General features: G+C 44.8%; 1 protein-coding gene across 1 annotated transcript; it reads left to right on the top strand.

Moving 5' to 3' along the window:
• Positions 1–6,503: 6,503 nt before the first annotated feature.
• LOC127320959 (F-box protein At3g58530) lies at positions 6,504–10,363 on the top strand. Its single transcript, XM_051350021.2, has 12 exons — positions 6,504–6,740; positions 7,277–7,336; positions 7,486–7,569; positions 7,659–7,789; positions 7,862–7,937; positions 8,524–8,594; positions 8,742–8,828; positions 8,917–8,989; positions 9,059–9,126; positions 9,215–9,283; positions 9,361–9,466; positions 9,992–10,363. The coding sequence occupies exons 1-12, from the start codon at positions 6,585–6,587 to the stop codon at positions 10,055–10,057; spliced, it is 1,047 nt and encodes a 348-aa protein (XP_051205981.1). The 5' UTR covers positions 6,504–6,584; the 3' UTR covers positions 10,058–10,363.
• Positions 10,364–23,434: the final 13,071 nt, after the last annotated feature.

Below are 23,434 nucleotides of genomic sequence, written 5' to 3'. Positions count from 1 at the left end.
AAGCGGTAGTACCGCTCTTAAAAGCGGTAGTACCGCTTACCGGTACTGGCCCGGTACTTGGAGCGGTAGTACCGTTCTGGGGATAATTGTTCAGTTTCGTTAGAGAACTGCCCCAGAGCGGTAGTACCGGCCCAAGAAGCGGTAGTACCGTCCTCCAAATTCAAAAAACCTCAGATTTTGGTGTAGACTTGTGCTTTTAGACGGAGTTGGCTCAAGAGGTAGATGATGGCTTGGGATTAGATTACGGAACTGTTAAGGTACTACCCAACCAAGCTTGCAAGAATCAAAGCAAGAAAAACCAAGCTTGGGTGAATCTCCCGTGAAGAAACAAAGAGAAAAGAAGAAGCGACAATCAAAAATAAGAAGAGAAAAGAAAAAGACAACAAAAAGAACAAAAAACTCCTCGAGGAGGAGGTTTGGTGGCCGAAGCCACCGTGTACGAGTTCGGTAGTGTGACGTCGTGTAGAGACCTAGGACTCACGACTACAACTCAACATGAAGCTCATAGTCACTTGATTGACGAATGGCATAAGCATTTGGGTTTGTTTGTGCATCATGGGTGGAGGGATAGCTCAATAATTTAAACCGCACTCCCCCTATGTTCATGCGTGCTTTGCATCTAGACATATGGCACAAGAGTGGTATAGGTATCCACTTATGACACAATGTCCGGATGAGAAGCACAAAGGTAGAGAGGCAAACCTTGATGATAAACGATAGAGAGTGAGTCCATTATTTTGTGGGGCACATTCGGGAAGAATTGATACTTGGGATTGCTATACCGTTGAATCCTATCATATCTTGCTCTTGAGTATGTCTTGTTCTTTGCTTGAATTATGAGATAGTCTTGACGCTTTAGCACCCCGGCGAGAATCGATCAAGAGGATAGGTTCTTGTGAAGTTCCTTAATCTTCATCATGATTTGAGTCCTCGCCTTGACCTCATTATTGTTGATGCCGAACTTGAGGTTGTGGAAGAGGTGACCTAGCACTTGGTTGTCCAATGGAAGAGACTTGGCCTTGTGGTGTAGGTGGCTCCATATAGATGGAACTTCGTCCTTCCCCGGTACTCATAGAAGGTAGCTTTTGAGATTGGCGAATGCCAAGACTCATCCTTCCTATGGTAATCGGGGGAATTGCATCTCCTTTCTCACAAGAAGCACTTCGCCTTCTCCAAAGAACTATCATATCTATCGAAAAGTCTCATCACTCAATACCACAAACCTCCCAATAGACTCATACTCCATCATTATGCTTGAGTGTCTTCTTAGGTTTGTCTCTCACTTCCGGCAACCCTATGAGGTTAGGGTAAGAGTATGGCTAGGAGCAAAAGGTGGACTCTTCTTTGCCAATGAAGAAATCCAAGATCTTGAGAACAAACTCCGTTCCATTGTTGCTTCTTCTTGCATGGATTATGTCATAGAACTTGTATCGAAATTGTTTGAGATAGTCCATCATGATTCATTTCCTTTCAACACAAATCCTACAAAACACGATCTCTACACAAAGAAGCAAATTCCATTAGTCCTAGACCGTGGCCTCTTGAAGAGACTAGCTCCACAAGAGGACCACTACATGTTCATAATAGTAGGTACAAAGACCCAAGAGTGTAGAGCAATGAACAAAGAGTACATATGTAAGTGTCTTGACAAGATAGGACTTGATCACCACCTTGTCAAGGCTCCAATACCTTTAAGCTTGCTTGTGTCGTCGTCATGAGAAAGATAGATATACGGACTTGATGACGACAACAAATTCCTTGCTTCCGGACATAATACTTGTGGCTTCAAGATAACCACCCAATAAGCACCTCCGAAAGCAAGGCCCTTCATGGATCAAGAGTTGGAAATAGGAGCCTACTTTTCAATGGGCCCTACCTTCATATTCTTTGCTTCATTGATCCTTCCTTCTCTCTCAATCTTCTTTGGCATAATTGCCACTTCTCCTTCATTGCATAAGTCCTCGTGGGCTTCAATGACTCCTTCCAAGAATTGGACTTGAATTCGGAGACTCTCAATCTCGGACCTCAAGTCATTAGCTTCATCTTCTCGGTCCACTAGAGCTTCCTCAAGAAGAGAATTCCTTCTCAAGAGTGAATGCTTGTGTCTCTCCAAGGTGGCAATGTCGTCCTCATGATTACAACAAGTGACCTTTTCTTTACTCAAATGGATACACTCCAACAAGGACTCATTTTGCCTCTCATTCACTTCGACTAGCTTGGCCTTGTGTTTCTTTAGGGTGGCAATCTCTTCTTCATGATCACAACATTGCACCTTCTCTTTACTCAAGCGATAGTATTCATCTAGAGCCTCCTCTTGAGTTGAGATGACATCCAAGAACTTTGCATTGTGTTTTCTCAAGAAGCATACTTCGTCAAGGAGCTTGTCACAACATGAATTAGGACCTTCATCTTCTTTCTTCTTGGCAAAGGTTGCAACATCCTCAATTGACCATTCATGATCTTCTTCAAGATAATCCTTCTTTGTCTTGAGCTTGTCCAACCAACCAAGAGCATAATCTCGATCCTTGAGTTGGGAGATGAGAGAGTTGTTGTAGTCTTCAAGAATAAGAGCACTAGTTTCAAGAGTCATACGCATGCACACTTCTTCTTCATAAGCTTGGGTGAGAGACATAAGCTCCAATTCCTTCTTCTTTTCGAGCCCTTCATTTTCTACCATATGATCTTCATCTTCAAGCATATTAGTTCTAGGCTTCTCGGTGGAGGAGATCTTGGAGACCTCGTTGTTGGGGAATAGCTTGGGGAGCCCTTTGGGAAGAGGTCTACACCCGCTCTTGCGAAGAGCTTTCCATCATGTTCATCTCTTCTCTCATAGATACATTCCGCAACAAGATGCCTTTTGTCACCACAATTGTAGCAAGATGATCTTGAGCTTCGTCTCTTGATTCCCTCCCAACAACTCTCGGTGATAGGGGCCATGTGTTCACGATACAATGCAAACTCAAGCTTGCGGGTAGAGTGTGGGTGAGCAGCATGGTCTTCCGCATTCTTCTTAGATATGGCCATTGGCTTCGTCATGGCCATGTTGTTCACTTCATTCAAGCAAGAGCTTTGGATGTTCACATGTTCGAGGAAGAGCATGTCAAGTTTGTCCCAAGCTTCCTTGGTGGTCTTGAGCGAGCGGATATGAGCGCGATCCTTGGGAGTAATTGCCAAGTGGATCATGTTGATGGCGATGGCGTTGAGTTGGTTGTCCACCACTTCTCTTCTTGTCAAGTTCATACGGTCTCGTGGTGAATAGCCTTCCTCAATGATACGCCACAACTCGGTGGAAGCACTGCGCATATGGGAACGCATTAAGAATTTCCAATCACCAAACCGATTATAATCAAGTAGTAGAGGTGGAGAACCATGAGGCAAAATGCATGGCATGGGTATTGGGAATTTTAAGGCACAATCACTTGGTGAGAACAGCGCATGAATATCTATTAATTTTCCCGCAACCGGAGATTCATCCTTCCCTTTTGATGAGGTGTCAACATTCTCAAGATCCTTTTCCCGATGTGAACTTGTTGATTGCTCAACAACCTCAACACAAGGAAAAGAGTTAACTTGTGGTGGGGAAACGTTGACACCATTCTTAGAATCTATCATGGGGTTTGTTTTTGGAGTAATCAACTCCATCATCATAGCCTTCAATTGAGACACAATGGATGACTCCAATTTCTTGAGATCATCCAAAGTAGCCGGAGTATTATCGGCACTTGATGATGGAGATGATTGCTCACGGGGAAGGACTCCATTCACAACCACCTCTTGTTCGGCCATTTCTTAGGCGGTAAAGCCCGAGCAAGAAAACCTTGCTCTGATACCACTTGAATGGATCGTAGCGAACAAGAGGGGGGGGGGGTGAATGACGCTACGGCAAGTTTTAACCTTTTTCAATTTTAGCGCAACGGAAGGTAAAGGTGATAACTTTTGCAATAGCGGTGTTCCTATAATGATGCTAGAACATGTGCAACAAGTAAAGGAATCAGCAAGGTAGTAAGAGTAAAGAGCGAGACAACCGGAGGGCGCGGAGGCGAGGCGAGGTTTGTTTACCGCAGTTCCTTCCACAACAGGAAGTACGTCTGCGTTGAGGAGGTGCTAGTCTCACACAAGAGACTAGACGGCCACACCACGAAGGAAGGCCTCACCTTCTTCCTCGAGAGAGCTCCACGGAGGTGCTCTCCCTCTTCCACTAAGGCATCGGTCGAGGCGGTGATTTCTTCACAAGGTTGGGGCGAGCTCCACACACAAGGATGCTCCCAACACCCTATGGAGCTAGTACATCACCAAGCTAGACTCCATAGCTGCACATCTCCAATGCTCCACCATAGGAACCCATCTCCAATGCTCCACCAAAGGAACCCTTCCAATACTCCACCAAGAAGCTCTTCCAGTGCTCCACCAAGAAGCTCTTCCAGTGCTCCACCAAGAAGCTCTTCCACCAAGGAACCCTAACTCCAAGATCCACTAAGGACTACCACGAATTGGTGAACTTTCTCTCGGTAGAATGATAGATCGGGGTCTCCTCCACCACCTCTCAAAATATGAGCAAGATTGGTTGGGTGGATGAGGAGATCCCCTCAATTTTGAGCTCAGCAACAATGGAGGAGAGAGAGAGAGAAGAGCTAGTGCTGGCTGGAGAAGAAGGGGCCTTTGTATAGGTCCCTCCAAATCCAACCGTTACCAGCCGTTTTTGCCTAAGCGGTACTACCGCCTCTGGAAGCAGTACTACCGCTCTGAGTTCGAATCCCCACTGAACTTGTCCACGTGGACACATTGCGGTACTACCGCTCGCGGTACCGCTTGAGGTACCGCAATAGGGTCCAGACTATACTGGATCCCAAGCGGTACCCGAGCGGTACCAGAGCGGCACTACCGTAACGCGTTACGGTACTTGAGCGGTACCGTGGGCGGTACTACCGCTCTCAAGCGGTACTACCGCTCATGGTACCGTAAAGGTACCGTAACGAGTACTGTGGGACTATCTCATGCGAAAGCCTCAGAGCGGTATCTCAGAGCGGTACCAGTAGGGGTAGCGGTACTACCGCTGCTGGTACCGGTAGTACCGCTATGGCTAAAACAGCTTTTCCTCTTTTCCTCTCCTACCATGTTATCTCGCGACACACACACAAAACCAGAAACCCTAAGGACTACGCTTCGGTCTTCTGATCAAAATGTGTTCAGCGAGGGTACCGTACATCTTGCAAACCTATCAATGACAAACTTTGTGCACGGTTAGAATTGTTCGAGTGTTATTATCAAACACACAAAACACGGGATATGGATCTTGCTCTTACAATCTTCCCAGCCACCGTTGTAACCTTGGCCGAACCAGCCTCGTACCTTGAGTTATCCGCAGAGGGAAACCTTGTGCTCCCCTTTCTACAAATCTTGCGTGGCCACCATCTGCGTCTCCATTCCAAAAACCTTGTCGTGGTGGTTAGTATTGTCGGGTGGATTCGTTCCTCTTATCAGCATTACGTTTCCCTGCATGACACCTCTTGGTGGTTGTGACTGAGGGTAGAGTCTCCTGGTCGCCCCCGGCTCTTCTCCCCCTCTTCTCCGGTGCCTTCACCGGTCGGAGGGGATGGGGGAGGAGGTCAGCCTCTTGTATATAGTAGTAGAGCTAGTAGCAGGTATTGGGTTTGTAGTTGGTACTATATGGCGTCCGACGTCATGCCGTGGGGATTCTTCCTCCTGGTGATCGTGCGCGGTTCCGGGTGGCTGTGGGTGTCATTCTCCGGCGAAGCTCCGTGGTGGAGATTGAGATTCGGAGAGGGATTTGGCAGGATCCTCTTCAATAAGCGCGGTCTCGTTGGTGCTCTTCCTCACGCCGAGCTCGATTGTCCTAGCCGCCATGGAGGTGGAAGGTGGGCTGCTATGGCGGGATCTAGAGTGTCGGGGAAGGTTCATGAAGCTGCCTTGTGGAGTTCCTACACCGCGACAAGCTTGGCCACGGTGATTTTTGGCTAAGAGCTGCCACTCCACGCGCCAATGCAGTTTATGCGCATTTGCATCTTCAACCTCCTTTTGTGGAGGCCTTTCAACCTCGATGCGGCGGAGTAAGCTCTTCCAGGCCAAGTGGTTTTATCTCCGGAGTTGGGATGAGTCGTCGGGATCGGGATCACAGGTCAAACAGCGCTGGTGGTGATGAAGATTCTGGACTTGATTGCTTTTTGGTCAATCTTTGTAGGGTCTGTTTCGAAAGAATCCTTGGTTTTGTTGTAGTTTATGTATCTCTTGAGGGCCTTGTTGTAATTTGTACTATTAGCACCGCTAAGTAATGCAATTTCTAGGCCTTCCAGGCCCTTTCCTGTTAAAAAAGAGTGCCTTGAGCCATTGAAGTGATTTTGAGTTAATAAAATGTCGCTTTACCTAAAAAAATCTTCCAGTAACATTTTCTCAAAACAATTTCCAGTTACTCCGTACCTGATGGCGGCGATGGGCCTTGATGCGGGAAAATGGAAATACCCGAGTTTGGATGTACAGTAAAACCCTCTGTTTGTGGGCCTCCCGTACCTCTCGTCTCCGGCAAAGAGAAATTTGCGCCCCCCTCCGCGCAGCAGCGAACCTCGGAGATGGCGGCGGCGGCCGACGAGGCGTGGTGCCGGGAGACCTTCCCTCAGGTGATGGAGCTGGTGAGCCCGCGCCTTCCTCAGCGCGACGCCTGCGCCCTGCTCTCCATCAGCCCCTGGTGCCACCGCGCCCTCACCGCCAACCCCAAGCTCTGGGAGGTGCGTATCGCGCCGCGTGTACTCTCCCCTTCTACTGCGCTTTCTCAGGAGTTCATAACTAGCCATCTACCCTTTCGCTACATGCGCAATCCCATTCCTGGGCGGGAAATACCGCTCGCAGTCGCATGAGATTATCTGATGCTTGATTTCTTGATTCAGTTTTAGCTCTGTGAAATTGTTACAACAGAGCACCTGTTATTTCCAAGTTCACGAGAATTAATTGCGACGCTCTTACAAAATTGATATGAGCACCAGTCTCGGTGGCCTGCATACTTGAGTACCCTAACTGGACATTGAGGCATAGTGGGGATTTTTTTTGTCATTTGCCACACTTTACTCTGAAATTTGAGCATTTGCCACATTGAAAACCACATGTCACAGTAGGCCTAGGACCTTTCCTTGCGAAATTTAGAATTACTCAGCTAGTTTGCGGCCTTGTGCAGTAATATCATGAAACTAGAATGTGTAACATACCGAACTGTTTGACCTTTTGAGTCCACTATGTGCAAATGCCTCTCTTACCAAATTAATAATAGGTACTTGACCTGCATGAGATGAAGAACGCCGGCGAACGACTTATTTCAGCGCTTTCACTGGTAATCATCATCCTAATTTCTGAGTCTTCTGGATAATATTTTGTTCTGCTTTTATGGTCATTCATTGTATCTTTAATAGGCATAACTCTTGTTGTGCATACTGGCTGACTAGCTTTTTTTGTTATATGCGCTGTTCCATTCTTATTTAGGCAAGGTATTGTCATCTTAAAGTACTTAACCTTGAATTTGCTCAAGATATTGATGACCGACATTTTCTTCAACTAAAAGAAATGGTGAGATTCGCACTACTTATGTACTTTTAAGGTTTCTTTGTAAGCTATGATCAGAAGCTGTGCCTGGTTTAACATGCGATGATTTACAGGGTGCTATCTTACTAGAAGAATTGGAATTCCTGAACCTAAATGCATGTCAGAGGATCTCTGATAACGGAATTGAAGCTGTTACCAGTCTTTGCCCTAATCTTCGAGCCCTGTCTATCTATTGGATTGTTGGGTAAATTTCTTGCTGAATGTTTCCCTTATACATAAATCACACGTCTAATCGTTGGACTTTTTGGTGGGTCAGATTAACAGATGCAAGCATTGAACACACTGTGAAGAACTGCAAAAGGATAATAGACCTAAATCTGAGTGGCTGTAAGGTAGTGTTACTATACCATGTGTTTTCAATTTACAGTTTTTCAAACGATCAGGCTCTCTATGGTTATGCCAGGCTAAGCAGCTGACTTTAAATTTAAGCAGTTACATGTTTTCTTTATATCAATCTCCAACAACGTTATGCATAATCAATACTTAATATTAAGGACATGTGGTGTTTTTTTATTATTTCTTTTGGAATCTGCAACATTTATCTTTTTTTACTTGAATCAGATGGGCATATGATAACACATCCTGTTTCATGCTGATTTGTTTTATGTAACTATAGAATCTACCTTGACCCCAACATATGTGCATATTCCGCTAAAACGATCAGAAGAACCATGTCACTCATCAAATACAGAACACGGTTGCTCTGCGTATCCCTTTGTAGTCACACTGCTACGCTGCAGTTTTGACACATTTCTAAAATAACAGGGCGATGAAGCATTAGTTGTAGATTGCATCATACATGTCCAGATCTAACCTTTTTTATGGCTTTTGCCCCATTGACTGGACACATGTAATACATCTGTTTCTGATAACAAGGGGCGACATGAGCTAATGGAAGCTTTATATTTGCGCTTGCAGAATATATCAGATAGAGGCATACATTTAGTTACTGATAATTATCAAGGATTACAAAAGTTGGACATAACCAGGTATGATTAGATGCCGGGATCACATTTTTTTTTTCATTCTTGACATTTATCAGAATTTCACTGGGATCTTTGATTGTGCAAAATTATGGCGGGCTTAGGCAGTAACAGAATTTGAACACCTGGATATTCTGTGTGATATATTTATAGGTGCATTAAGTTGACAGATGAATCTTTGCAAGAAGTTCTTCAGAAATGTTCTGCTCTTGAAAGCTTGAACCTTTATGCCCTTTCAAGGTAAGAATACTCTCTCTAGATAATATTGTAAAATATCTTAGATAATTCTCTGTAGCAGCCATCTAACAGCCTACTTTGCATCATGCAGTTTTACCGACGAGGCTTATACAAAGATAGGAAATTTAACCAGACTTACTTTTCTAGACTTATGTGGGGCCCAGGTAACTGTTTATTCATCTTCTTGGAGTTGAACCATCAAACCATTCTCCTTACTAACTCATGGTTCCCAGAATCTAACTGACGACGGTCTTACCTGTATATCAAGATGCGGAAGTTTGACATATCTCAATTTGAGTTGGTAAAGCCAAGAGCAAACTTTACTTTTCTCTCAGTATACTAATGGAATTAACTCGTGTTAATTGATCTCTGTAATAACTATATCGCAGGTGTGTACGTGTTACTGATGTTGGGGTCATAGCTATCGCACAAGGTTGTCGGTCCCTTGAACTACTAAGGTAATGTGGTAATTTTGTTTTAAATTAAAGATAGTGCATCTCTTGTGGTTTATGCATATTCTGTTCTGTTTATGCAGTTTATTTGGAATACTTGGGGTAACTGATACCTGTCTGGAGGCTTTGTCAAAATCTTGCTCAAATAGTCTCACGACTCTAGATGTAAATGGATGTACTGGTATTAAGGTGAGGAAGTAGACCTATGTTTTTAAGTTCGGAAATTTTCCAATTAGCCATCCTGTTCTCTATGTTTGTTTGGGTTAACTGCCTGGCCATACAACCATTAAATTGAAAATAATGTTATAATTTCCAAGTGGCATATGGCACAAACCGTGACAAACACATATAAGAGTAACTAATTTGGATCTATCTATTCCTGCCAAGCAACCCAAAATTTAGTACCAAACAAATAAAATTTAATGCCTTCCAGAGTTTTTTCTGCATCTTGGTTCTAATTAGCTCAAAGGCTTATCCTATCTGAATGACATTAGGCCATAGACTTTAATTTTCTGGTTAATCTCAGTCTCGCACACACGGAAGCCCTTGCATAGAGGATGAGGCAGCTGGTTGGGGGAAATAAAAATGGATATGTCATATATTACAAGTAATTGAGAAAATAAGGGATATTTACGTACGGTGCAAACTACACCATTCTTAGATATGTATAGGTTTGCTAATCTGCATTCTTAGTGTAATTTAATTGATTGGCAGAGGAGGAGCTCAACTGACCTGATTCAGATGTTTCCGTTCTTGAGTTGCTTCAAGGTGCACAGCTAGCAACAACATGGATATTTGCTACAATTATCATTATCCCATTTGTCATTTAAAGCGTCCGAAATTTCTTGCTCTGGAAAAATGGAGGGGCAGTTTTTGCCGCCTACTGCTTGTTTGTATGTTGATGAGTTCACATAACTTGCATACAGTGATGCGTGTCATGTCTCATTACGAAATTTGGAAGCCGTGGAGTTGATGTTCTTGTTGTTTTAACACTGACATTATTAGTCAGTGTAACACTTATGCGGACGGCTCAATTTTGTGTTAAGTGAGTATCTATTTTTTTAATGCTAACTAAGTTTCTGTTAATATTACACTGTAAAAGCATAATTTGTCATGCGATGGGCAATGTCATGCCCTATTATTCTGTTACTAGTGGAATCATCAATAGATAAAGCATTAGATGGAGATGTGAGTTTGGAAGGGGATTCTACCTCCGAGGATACCTTTGCCATGAGGCAACGAGCGTTATTGGTGACGAGGTTCTCATTTGGAGAGTCGAAGAGGGAGATAGAGGGAGTGGTAATGGCGATGGGCCACTCCCTCTCCTTCCTTGTTGGATCTCTTGTCCTCATGTTCCTCGTCCTCATCGGAGGAGTATTCTTCACGGATGATAAAGGCTCTTGGCTTCTTGGTGAAGGAGACCTTGTCGTCATCGGACTTGGGGGAGAACTTGGAGAATCCTTTGGAGAGAGACTTGAACTTTTTCTTGCGGACAAGCCTTCCACCATTATCTTCTCTTCTCTCATAGATGCAATCGGCAACAAAATGACTTTTGTCACCGCAATTGTAGCATGTTCTTCCCCTTTGCCCCTCCTTTGGACTCTTGGAGAAGTTTATTGAAGAATCGCGTAGTCTTCTTGATCTTGTGTTCCGGGACTTGTTTCCCTCCCAAAATCTATTGGCGGCGAGGGCCATGTGCTCATGATAGTTGGTCTTGAGATCATCCGGACCCACTCAATGGGATCCTCATCGCTTTCACTAGCTTCACGCACCTTTATCTTCAATGCAAGGTTGGGCTTGCGGGTGTTGTGGGCGCGAGCAACAAGATCCTCCGCATTCTTCTTGGAGATGTCCAAAGCGATGACTTCGCTAAGAACTTCATCGGATGTCATAGCACGGAAGGAGGCGTTTTGGCGGATGGCCGTCAACTTCACTTCCTCATAAGGGAGGAGAGAGTTGTAGAACTTGCGCTTGATCCAATGGTCATCCACAAACGTTGTGTTACGCCCTTGGCCACCAGAGAGAATCGGGGCGTGAGCAACTAGATCCAGATCGAAAGATTTTTTATATGGAGCGAGAGTGCCGTGTTGACTTTGCCCTCTGTGGCGTTCTTGGCGATTTGCCAGCGACTGGCGTGATGCCGCTCTAATTCCCCTCCTGATTCCTTCTCTATCTGATTAGATCTCTCTAATCTTCCTCTTTCCCGGCTCAGTATCTTCAGGTCCGAATCCCTTTTATCAAGAACATACTGACTCACCGCCGCTTCTTTTTCCGCCGCCGCCGCCGGCTGTACCTTCACATCCGACGTCTCCCCAACTTGATCCAGTTGCCTGATCCTCTCCACCACCATCTCTTCCTACCTCGATTCATCAAATATCGCAAGTCGATCTGCTCAATTGTTTGAGAGACTCACGGTTCCTCTGTTTTCTTTTACCTAACACACCAACGAGCAAACTTCCAGGCAGCTACATAGGCTATCAATTTGCCTACTCAAATCTTGATTGGAGGAAGAGATTACTATCTGTGTGTCCGCTCATCGCCTCTACTAGCTGATACTGTGGCTCTTGACAACGAATTCCAACCCAGATTCAAGTTCAATCTATGCAATACAACTGGATAGAGGTGCCAAGACCAAAGGCACTACAGACGCCATGAAATTTGTTGGCTGGAATTGTCAAGGTGCAGGCAAGAACCTTCGCCGTTCCACTAAAATGGAGTATCTTGCCAAGTTCATGAATTCCACTGGTGCACAAATAACTTTTGTCTCTGAAACTCAGACCTCTAGGTACAATTCTTCTAAACTTAACTCTCATTTTAATGTTGCCGATAGCTTTGTAGTTCCTTCCGAGGGTCGATCTGGTGGGCTTTGGATGCTTTGGTCTGACGAAGTTTGTGTTTCTGTTAAGATCTCCAACCACCACATGATTTTAGCCATAGTTATAGATAAAATTACTAATTCTGATTTTGTTTTGGCTTGTATCTACGGTGATCCCCATCATCGCCACACTAAGATGATTTGGGATCATGTTTCCAATTTTGTTCATGAAAATATTGGCAAGCCGGTTGTCTGTTTTGGAGACTTGAATGAAATCATGTGTGATGTGGACACCACTTCTGTCAATGTTCATAAGTATCGTATGCGCACTTTCAACACCTATGTAAAGCAGTGTGGTTTGTTTGATTTAGGTTTTAGTGGGCCGGCTTATACGTGGACGAATAAGCATTTTTCTTCAACTCCTATCTTTGAAAGGCTTGATCGTTGTCTTGCAAACGCTGAATGGTGCACCCTTTTTCCTAACACCAATGTTTTTAATTTACCAATCATCATTGGTGACCATGCTCCTATTCTGATCTCAACTGAATCTAATTTTCATAGACCTAAACTTCAATTCAAGTTTGAAAATTGGTGGACTTATGAAGAAGATTTTCAGAATGTGGCAAAAAATGCTTGGAATGCTTCTATTAACAAACATTTCCATGCTAGAACAACTAATCTTGCAGGAACTTTGAAGCGATGGTGCAAAAAGAAGAAACCCATCCAGGAACAACTTCACTGTATACAGGAACAAATCAAAGATATACAAATGAGGCCATTACAGCTCCAGGATCATAATCTTGAGGTCAGCCTTATTGCCCAGTACGAAGAAAACATGACCAAACTCACTGAATATTATCGACAACGTGCAAAGAAGCACTGGGCTACCCAGGGGGACAGGAATAGAACCTTCTTTCATAATGCTGTCCAAAAACGAAGGCGTCGAAATCGCATTGTTTCTATTAGAAACACTCATGGAAATGATTTGCATGATCCGAATGATATTGCGAATGAATTTGTTCACTACTTCAAATCTATATTTCGTTCCTCGACTACTAATAATGACAGGACCAGTTTAAATACAACTTTGCTGCAAGATAGTGAGGACTTCACCAACTCCGTGCCTGACAAGCAGGAGATTTGGGGCATACTCAAAGCAATGAGGAAAGATGCTTCACCAGGACCCGATGGTTTTAGCGTTGGATTTTACACTTCGGCTTGGTCTTGGATTGGAGATGACATAACAAATGTGGTAAGGAATTTTTACGCCACAGGTATTCTTCCTCCTCATCTTAATGATACTCAAATCGCGCTTATTCCCAAGAAACTTGTCTGTCATCTTCCATCTGACTTTAGACCCATCAGTTTGTGTAATGTAGTTTACAAAATTATTGCAAAATCCTTAGCAAACAGGCTGAAAGAGCATCTTCCTGATTACATACATCCTTCACAGCAAGCTTTTATTGAAGGCAGGCGCATTAGTAACAATATAATAGTTTCCCAAGAAATTGCCCATTCTTTCTCTTTAGCTTTGTGGAAAAGTCTTGATTTCATGTTAAAAATTGATCTTGCTAAAGCTTTCGATAGGTTAGAATGGCATTTCATTACGTCGGCTCTTGCGCGTAAAGGTCTACATGAGCATTTCATTAATCTTGTGCATGCATGCATTTCCTCACCGACTTTCTCGGTGATCATTAATGGCCAATCTTTTGCGAAGTTCAGCAGCACGAGAGGCATTAGACAAGGATGCCCTTTGTCGCCGTATCTTTTTGTCTTTGCAGTGAATGAATTATCTCTGACTCTTCAGGATGCCCTGCAAGCCGATCATCTCACAGGTATTTCACTTGGACCCAATTGCCCTCCCATCCACTCTCTTATGTTTGCGGACGACCTTATTGTGTGTGGCAGAGCTAACATACAGGAAGCTCAAGCTATATCTCAAATTCTAAACCAGTTTTGTGAGCAATCTGGACAGATTCCAAACTGGGGCAAATCTGGTATTCTTTTTAGCAAGAATGTTACCATGCAGGTTAAAGAAGATATCAAAAGAGTGTTTCCAGCTCCACAAATAGATAATTCTTTCACTCATCTAGGTCATCCTCTCATTTTGCCTTCCAAAGACAGGTCAGCTGCTTATGCATTTGTTTATGATAAATTCAAATCCAAACTTTCCACCTACAAAGCTAATCGTCTTTCACATGCAGCACGGTTAATTCTTATAAAATCTGTGTTCTCATCAATTCCAGTCTACTACATGTCCAACATCCTTTTCTCAAAAAAATTTCTTGCAAAACTCACATCGATTATCAGGAACTTTTGGTGGACAGGTGTTCAAGACGATCAGACAACTAGAAGTCTTTGCCTACGGGCATGGGCTGATGTTTGCATTGAGAAAAATATTGGTGGTCTTGGTATTCGAAATTTACAGGCAATAAACCAAGGCCTCATCCTCTCGACTGCGTGGAGATTGGCGAAGGAACCGCACAGCCAGCTGGCGCACATTCTGAAGGCTAAGTACCACCATGATACTTCCATTTGGAGAGCCAAGTCAAATAAACCTAAATCCGCTTTTTGGTCAGCAATCCTCAAGGTAAGACCCCTTCTAATCTCGGCATCTTTATATCAAATTGTTGATGGAAATAGTTCTATCTGGAGTTCTCCCTGGTTTGCCGGTTGGGAAACCATTTATGATAATCTAATTTTACAGCAACAACATTTTATTTATCCTGCTCAAGTCAAAGATCTTTGGATTCCTGGACAAAAAACTTGGAATATAAACCTGATCACTACTTTGTTCAGCCACAAACAACAAATGCTATACTTCAAACGCCCATTGTTAATTCTAATGGCGTTGATACTTTGATTTGGAAACTAACCCCTTCAGGCCAATTCTCCTCAAAAAGTGCTTACAAGCACTGTTTCAGTAATCTCCAACTTCCTCCGAGACAAAGGCCCAAAACAGTGCCACCGCAAGTTATAACACTTCTTAAGCAGGTTTGGAGGGACAAACATATGGCGCCAAGAGTTCAAACATTTGCTTGGAGACTACTTAGGAAGGCGCTTCCTACTGGTAAGAGGGCAGGCAGGTATTCAAAGCACATCAATGAATATTGTTCTAGATGTGGCAGTCTAGAAGATGAAATGCATATGCTGTTCTTGTGCCCATTCTCTAAGGCAGCTTGGTATTGTAACCCTTGGTTTATTAAAACAGAATTCATTGCTGAACATCATACATCTATCCCTGATATGATTAGTACCTTACTTGCTTCTCAGCACCCGGAAATAAATACTACTGCTATTTATACTTTTCTGTGGTGTCTTTGGAAAGCACGAAACGATACTTCATTTTGCAGGAAAATATGCAAGCCTTCTCAAGTATATGCAGCAGCAAATGCAATAATCAGAGGAACCAGTTTAGAAGTCAGCAACTCAGTTCAGCAACAAGAACATGACAACACAGCGGGGAAAAACCAACTAGGGCTAACAATTTCGCAAGCTCAAGATGCCAACTCCACTAGGAACATTATCTTTTGCGATGCTTCCTGGGAAAGGAAAACATGTGCAGAGAATAGCCGAGCTGGACTTGGAGTAGTCATTTGCTTACAAGGCAACAACCACCTTCAGGAGCTGCATGTTGCTGCACTTTCTCCGCCAGCCTCCTCACCACTGCAGGCAGAAACTTTTGGACTGCTGCTAGCTACGATGCTAGCAGATATTCTAGAGGTTCAAGACCCCATATTTTACACAGACAGTTTGGTGCTAGTCTTGGCGGCAGCTTCTCCATCTGTGTTCAATGCTCCAGGACATTGGGAGAATAGACCTCATCTTGCGGCAATCCAAGCATCTCCCTCCTTTCAATGCAACAACATAGCTCACATTGGGAGAGGCAGAAATGTTAAGGCGGATCATCAGGCACGTCTAGCTCTTAGAATTCAAAATTCTTCTTTAGCTATTCGTTGCTTAAGCACAAAAGCAGGTCAATGTCCTAGCAAGGACATCCTTTCTGTATCCAGCGTGGTCCCTTTCACGCTCCTTTCTGTAAAATGCACCTAAGTTTAATAAAATCTTTTATGTTCAAAAAAAAAAAAAAAAAAAAAACTAGATCCAGATCGAAGAATTGGAGTAGAAGCAGAGAAAGCAAATAGGATACGGAAGCGAGAGAGAGAGTTCAGTTTTCAGTTCATTTCCTCCCCTTTGTTTTTCTGTTGGTTCAGTACAAATAGCTGGATTGGACTGCACAGCTCATCCACGCACACACATAGCTGCCCTCTGGACTCCACCCGTACACACACTTTCATCCTGGTCTACATCTCCTCTATTGCTTCACCGGTGTGACACAACCCAGGTGTTACACTGCCCTCCTCTGAAGCTGATGCTTGTCCCCAAGCATCAAACGAAGGAAAACGCTTCTTCAGGTTGGACAGGTCCTCCCAGGTTGCTGCTTCTGCTGGAATCGTCTCCCATTTGATCAGCCCTTGGGACGTAGCGGAGTTTCCTTTCTTGATGAGATGCCGATCAAGAATAGCTTCAGGAATCAACAAGATAAAGAAAGTAAGGAGCGAGATAACCGGGGGGGGGGGGGGGCGCGAGGCGATTCGAGGTTTGTTTCCCGCAGTTCCCTCCACTAAAGGAGGTACGTCTGCGTTGAGGAGGTGCTAGTCTCACACAAGAGACTAGGCGGCCACACCACGAAGGAAGGCCTCACCCTCTTCCTCGAGAGAGCTCCACGGAGGTGCTCTCCCTCTTCCACTCACAAGGTTGGGGCGAGCTCCACACACACAAGGATGCTCCCAACACCCTATGGAGCTAGTACATCACCAAGCTAGGCTCCATAGCTGCACATCTCCAATGCTCCACCATAGGAACCCATCACCAATGCTCCACCATAGGAACTCTTCCAATGCTCCACCAAGAAACTCTTCAAGGCTCCACCAAAGGAACTCCCCAATGCTCCACCAAAGGAACTCTTCTCCAAGATCCACCAAAGGAACCTTACCACCAAGATCCACTAAGGAATAGCTAGTATTTGTGAAATCTCTCTTGGTAGAACTATAGATCGGGGTCTCCTCCACCTATCCTCAAAATTAGGGCAAGATTGGTTGGAGGGGGAAGGAGAACCTCAAGGATTAAGCTCAGCAACAATGGAGGAGAGAGAAGGGGAAGAGATAAAATCGGGTGGGGAAGAAGGGGCCCTTAAATAGGCTCCTCCAAATCCAACCGTTATGTCCAGATTTGGCCTAAGCGGTACTACCGCTTTGGAGCAAGCGGTACTACCGCCCTGAGTTCGAAATCACCCCAGATCTGGTCAAAGAACCCAGAGCGGTACTACCGCCCGCGGTACCGCTCGTGGTACCGCAATAGGGTCCAGACCTTACTGGATCCAGAGCGGTACCCGGGGCGGTACCGGAGCGGTACGACCGTAACGCATTACGGTACCTCAAGCGGTACCTTGAGCGGTACTACCGCTCGTGAGCGGTACTACCGCCCCAGGTACTGCAGGGGTACCGCAACTTGTTCTGGGGGACGAATTCAGCACAGACTCAGAGCGGTACCGAGGGCGGTACCTATAGGGGTAGCGGTACTACCGCTACAGGTACCTGTAGTACCGGCCTGGCTAAATCTGGTTTTCTTCCCTTTTTCTCTCCAACTTTGTTACCTCGCTAAACACACACAAAACCGGAAAACCTATCAACTACGCTTCAGTCTTCCGATCTTGACGCGTCCGGCGAGGTCACCGTGTACTTGCAAATCTAACAATGATACTCAAGGCACACGGTGAGATTACTCAAGTGTTGTCATCAAACACACAAAACATGGGATATGAATTTTGCTCTTACAATCTCCCCCTTTTTGGTGTTTGATGACAACACAAGAGTTGACAACAACATATGATATTATGATGAGAACATTAGATTTGCAAAAACTAGACGGAGCTCCCCCTACACATGTGCATATCATGAATATGTATTTGAATACAAATGCACATGTTATAGAGACATCGCTCCCCCTAGTTTTTACAAACCAAGCACATATGCAACATAGATAGATGACATGTTCAAGAGGCATATGCACAATATGGAGGCAACATAAGATCATATACGGAGATTTGGGTGAAGTTATCATACCATAGCCTTGAGAATACCCAAACTCACAATAGGATGCCTCCATGAGGTTGTTGGTGTAGCCGAGAGACAAGATAAGCAACTAGAACCAAACGGCTACAACCAACAAAGGTCTCCATCCACCTAGGAACTTCTCCCCCTTTGGCATCGGAACACCAAAAAGGAGGGTAATGAAACTAGAGAGATGGAGAAAAAGAACATACAACCAAGCTTGCAAAAATCACGAGAAAACAAGCTTGGAGGAGGTTCTCAAAAACAAAAAAGAAGAAAGCAAAGAAGAAAGGCAAAACAAGGTCATGAAGAACCGAAAAACCCGCAAAGAGGGGGTGTTGGTGGCCGAAGCCACCGTGTAAGAGTATAGTAGTTGTGAGGTCGCGTCGATGTATCTAGGACTCACGGACTACAACTCAACATGAAGCTCATAAGTCACTTAATTGACAAATAGCAAATGTTTTGGATTTCTTTATGCATTATGGGGGGAGTGATAGCTCAATGGATTTAAACCACACTCCCCCTATGTCCATGCGTGCCTTTCATCTAGATATGACGGTAAGATTGGTATGTGCGCACGACGGTCAAGCAAAGTTCGACGGATCAATGACGTTTAGCTCATGCCTCAACTCAATAAAGCGCTTCTCATCCAAGGGCTTCGTGAAGATGTCCGCCAATTGCTCCTTGGTGCCAATATAGGATAGTACAATATCTCCGCGAGCAATGTGGTCCCGGATGAAGTGGTTCCGTATCTCGATGTGCTTAGTCTTGCATTGAAGAACCGGATTGTAGGCGATCTTGATTGCGCTCTCATTGTCACACAAAAGGGGCACCTTGCTATACTCGAGTCCATAATCCCGTAAGGTTTGCCTCATCCATAAGATTTGAGCACAACTACTCGCCGCGGCAATATACTCGGCTTCCGCGGTGGAGACGGAGACACAATTTTGCTTCTTTGAGGACCAACACACCAAAGATCTTCCAAGAAAGTGACATGCTCCGGAGGTAGACTTCCTATCAATCTTGTCGCCCGCCCAACCGGAGTCGGTGAAACCAACCAAGGCAAAGTTCGTGTCCCTTGGATACCATAGACCAAAGTGTGGGGTATCAACTAAATATCGAAAGATCCTCTTGACCGCCACAAGGTGGCTTTCCTTCGGACTTGCTTGAAACCGTGCACACATACCAACGCTCAACATGATATCCGGGCGAGAGGCACAAAGGTAGAGAAGCGAACCTATCATCGAATGGTGAGCTTGGTATCCACCGCCTTGCCGCCCTCGTCAAGAGTGAGTTGACACTTGAGTTGCATCGGAGTTCCGATCCCCTTGGCGTCCTTCATATCAAAGCGCTTGAGCATGTCTTGGAGGTACTTCGCTTGATTGATGAAGGTGCCTTGCCGCAATTGCTTGATCTCGAACCCGAGAAAGTACTTGAGTTCACCCATCATTGACATCTCAAACCTATTTGTCATCAACATAGCAAACTCATCGTTGAATGTTGTGTTAGTAGAGCCAAATATGATGTCATCTACATAGAGTTGGCATACGAAAAGCTCCCCGTTGACCTTCTTAGTAAAAAGAGTGGGATCGATTTTCCCCACTTGAAAACCACGGTCTTCAAGCAACTCCTTGAGATGCTCATACCAAGCTCTAGGAGCTTGTTTGAGACCATATAGGGCCTTTTTGAGCTTGAAGACATGGTCCGGAAAATGGGGGTCCTCGAAACCCGGGGGTTGCTTCACATATACTTCCTCATGTAGAGGACCATTAAGAAAAGCACTCTTAATATCCATTTGTTGCAACTTAAAGCCATGATGTGAGGCAAAGGCCAAAAGGATACGGATGGACTCGAGCCTTGCAACGGGTGCAAAGGTTTCACCAAAGTCCATGCCTTCAACTTGAGAATAGCCTTGTGCCACCAATCTTGCTTTGTTGCGGATGCCCGTGCCACTTTCATCTTGCTTGTTCTTGAAGATCCACTTGGTGCCGATAACATTGCGACAATGATCGGGTCGCTTCATGAGAGTCCATACATCATTCCTCTTAAAGTTGTTGAGTTCCTCTTGCATTGCATTCAACCAATCGGGATCGTTGAGAGCATCATCAACTTTGAGTGGTTCCTCCCTAGAGACAAAGGCATGGTGCGCACAAAAGTTTGCAAGTTGCCTCCGAGTGGTGACATTTCTCTTTAGATCACCAATGATATTTTGCAAGGAATGAGACTTGAGACGCAAGTGTCTTGGAGTAGAATCTTCACGGCGAGCGTCAGCTTCAGGAGATGGTTCTTGTGAGTCCTCTTGGCCTTCATCACGGTTTAGGTCCTCGCCTTGACCTCCATTGTCGTTGAAAGAGGCAACATGGTCATGAGATCCGGATGGCTCGGGGGTATGGGGAGTATTATTGTCCATGAAGACTCTCCCCGAACCACTCGGAGAAGAACTTGAAGCTTGACCTTGGTCACTTGATGTTGAGTGTTGAGGTAGACGAGCTTGCGGTGTATGTTGTTCTTGAGCTTGTTGAGGTGAACTTGGACTCGATTGTTGTTGTAGATGTCGAGGTTGATCTTGAGGTTGAGGTTGAACTTGAGGTTGGTGTAGAGGTTGGCTTGCATTTGTTAGATCAACGGAAGAAGCTTGGCCTTGTGGTGTAGATGGCTCCACTTGGGTGGAACTTGGTCCTTCCCCGGTACTCATAGAAGGTAGCGTTTGAGGTAGGCGAATGCCCACACTCATCCTTCCTATGGTATCCGGGGGAATTGCATCTCCTTTCTCACAAGAAGCACTTCGCTCCTCCAAAGATCTATCATCTTCATCGAACGTCACATCACAAGATTCTACAACACGTCCACTTGACTTGTTGAAGACTCTATAGGCGTGAGAATCCGTAGCATAGCCAACGAAAATTCCTTCTTCAGCTCTTGAGTCAAACTTGGATAGGCGCGTGTCCTTGACAAGTACGTAGCATTTGCATCCGAAGACCTTGAAGTATGACACATTAGGCTTGTTGCCGGTGAGGATCTCATATGGTGTCTTCTCAAGACCTTTGCGGAAGTAGATGCGATTAGTAGCATGGCAAGCGGTAGAGATAGCTTCCGCCCAAAAATTGTAGTTGGACTTATATTCCATCATCATGGTTCGAGCGGCTTCGATCAAGGTTCGATTCTTCCTTTCGGCGACCCCATTTTGTTGGGGAGTATATGGCGTGGAGTATTGGTGTTCGATTCCTTCCTCGCCGAGAAAGTCATCCAATGTATAGTTCTTGAACTCTGTTCCATTGTCGCTCCTTATTGCGAGAATCTTGTTGTCGTACTTGCGTTGAACTTGGTTGGCAAACTCCATCATGGTCCGTTGAGTCTCACTCTTGTACTTGAAGAAGAATACCCAACAATAGCGTGAATAGTCATCAACGATGATGAGGCAATATTTCTTTCCTCCAAGACTTTCATGAGAAGGTGGACCGAAGAGATCAACATGTAGGAGCTCCAAGCATCTTGTGGTAGAGATGATGGTCTTGGCCTTGTGAGGAGCTCCATGCATTTTTCCTTGTACGCAAGCCCTACAAACACGATCCTTGCAAAAAGAGACACTTCTTTTAGTCCGAGAATGTGGCCACCCTTGTGGAGACTTTGCAAAGTCCTCATGTTGACATGGGCTAGTCGGCGATGCCATAACCAACCCTTGTCACCTTTGGCGAATAGGCAAAGAGCGGAAGACGTTGTCTTTCCGGAGAAATCAACAACATACAAACCGATCTCTACATATCCAACAAAAGCTACATTGAGTGTCTTGCTCCACAAGAGGACCACCATATGTTCATCAAAGAATGTGCATAATCCCATACGAGCAATTTGATGAACGGAGAGTAAGTTGTAACCAAGGGTCTCGACAAGGAGGACATTCACAAGTGAGATGTCGGGTGTTACCACCACCTTGCCAAGACCCAATACCTTAGAGCACGTGTTGTCGCCATATGAAACGGTAGAGAGAGAAGGTCCGAGGTCGACAACAATATCCTTGCTTCCGGTCATATGACTTGTGGCTCCACTATCAACCACCCATTTAGCGCCACCGGAAGCATAGTCCTACAAGGAATCAAGTCTTGGATTTAGGTACCCATTTTTCAATGGGTCCTAGCATGTTAGTAACAAGGGGTTTGGGAACCCAAATAGTCCAATCAACATTGTCCTTTTGAGGACCAATAAAGCGAGCACGAATATGTCCATAGTAATCAACAAAAAGGACATGAGAAGGGTTGTTAGAGCCGGCGAAACCCGTCGAGGCGGAGTTGGGCACTCCATCCCTTCTTGAGCTAGCATTGCTCCCTTCACGGTTGGTCTCCATGTTCTTCTTGTCCATCTTCTTCTTGGTCCTCCTCTTCCTCTTCCTCTTTGGCTTGGTAGCCACTCCTCCTTCATTGCCCGAGCCCTCTTTGGCTCCATCTTTTGCTTCAATGATTCCTTCCAAGTACTTGGCTTGAACTTGGAGTCTATCAACCTTGGCCTTCAAGCGATTGACTTCATCTTCATGCTCAGGGTGTGGATGGCAAATATCAAACACTTGGACCTCCTTTGCCTTGTTCACCCGGAAATGTTCCATCAAAGCTTCTTCTTGGAGAGTGTTCAACTTCATGAGCAAGCGTTTGTCATTTTCCATCTTGGCAATGTCGCTTTCATGAGTGCAACATGCACGGTCCTTGCTCAAGGGAAAGTACTCCTTCAATGTTTCTTCTTGCATGGAGTTGATCTCCATGAGCTTGGCTTCCCTTCTCTTCAAGGCAGCAATTTGCTCCTCATGATCACAACATGTATCCTTCTCCTTGCTCATACGGAGACACTCCTCCAAAGACTCTTCTTGCTTGTTACTCAAACTCAATAGCTTGGCCTTGGTGATCTAAAGAGCAGCAATTTCTTCTTCATGGTTGCAACATGAGGTCTTCTCCTTGAACAAGCGATAGTACTCATCCAAGGTTTCTTCTTGAAGAGCATTGACTTCCAAGAGGAGGGCATTGTGCCTCCTCAAGGAAGTAACTTGATCCACAAGCTCATCATGGGAAGAATCGGGGTCTTCATCATCTTTTGCTTTGTTAGCTTCCTCGAGCAAGAGCATCTTCTTCTTGAGGTCACCAACCAACTCAAGAGCATGGCCTCGATCCTTGGTGAGACGCGAAACAATAGCTTCATTCTTGTCTTCAAGCACAATGACACTAGCTTCAAGAGACATGCGAAGGT

This window comes from Lolium perenne, chromosome 6 (genome assembly GCF_019359855.2).
Source record: "Lolium perenne isolate Kyuss_39 chromosome 6, Kyuss_2.0, whole genome shotgun sequence".
Taxonomy (NCBI): domain Eukaryota; kingdom Viridiplantae; phylum Streptophyta; class Magnoliopsida; order Poales; family Poaceae; genus Lolium; species Lolium perenne.
The sequence above is the reverse complement of the archived record's forward strand: the minus strand, read 5'-3'. Positions and strand labels throughout refer to the sequence as shown.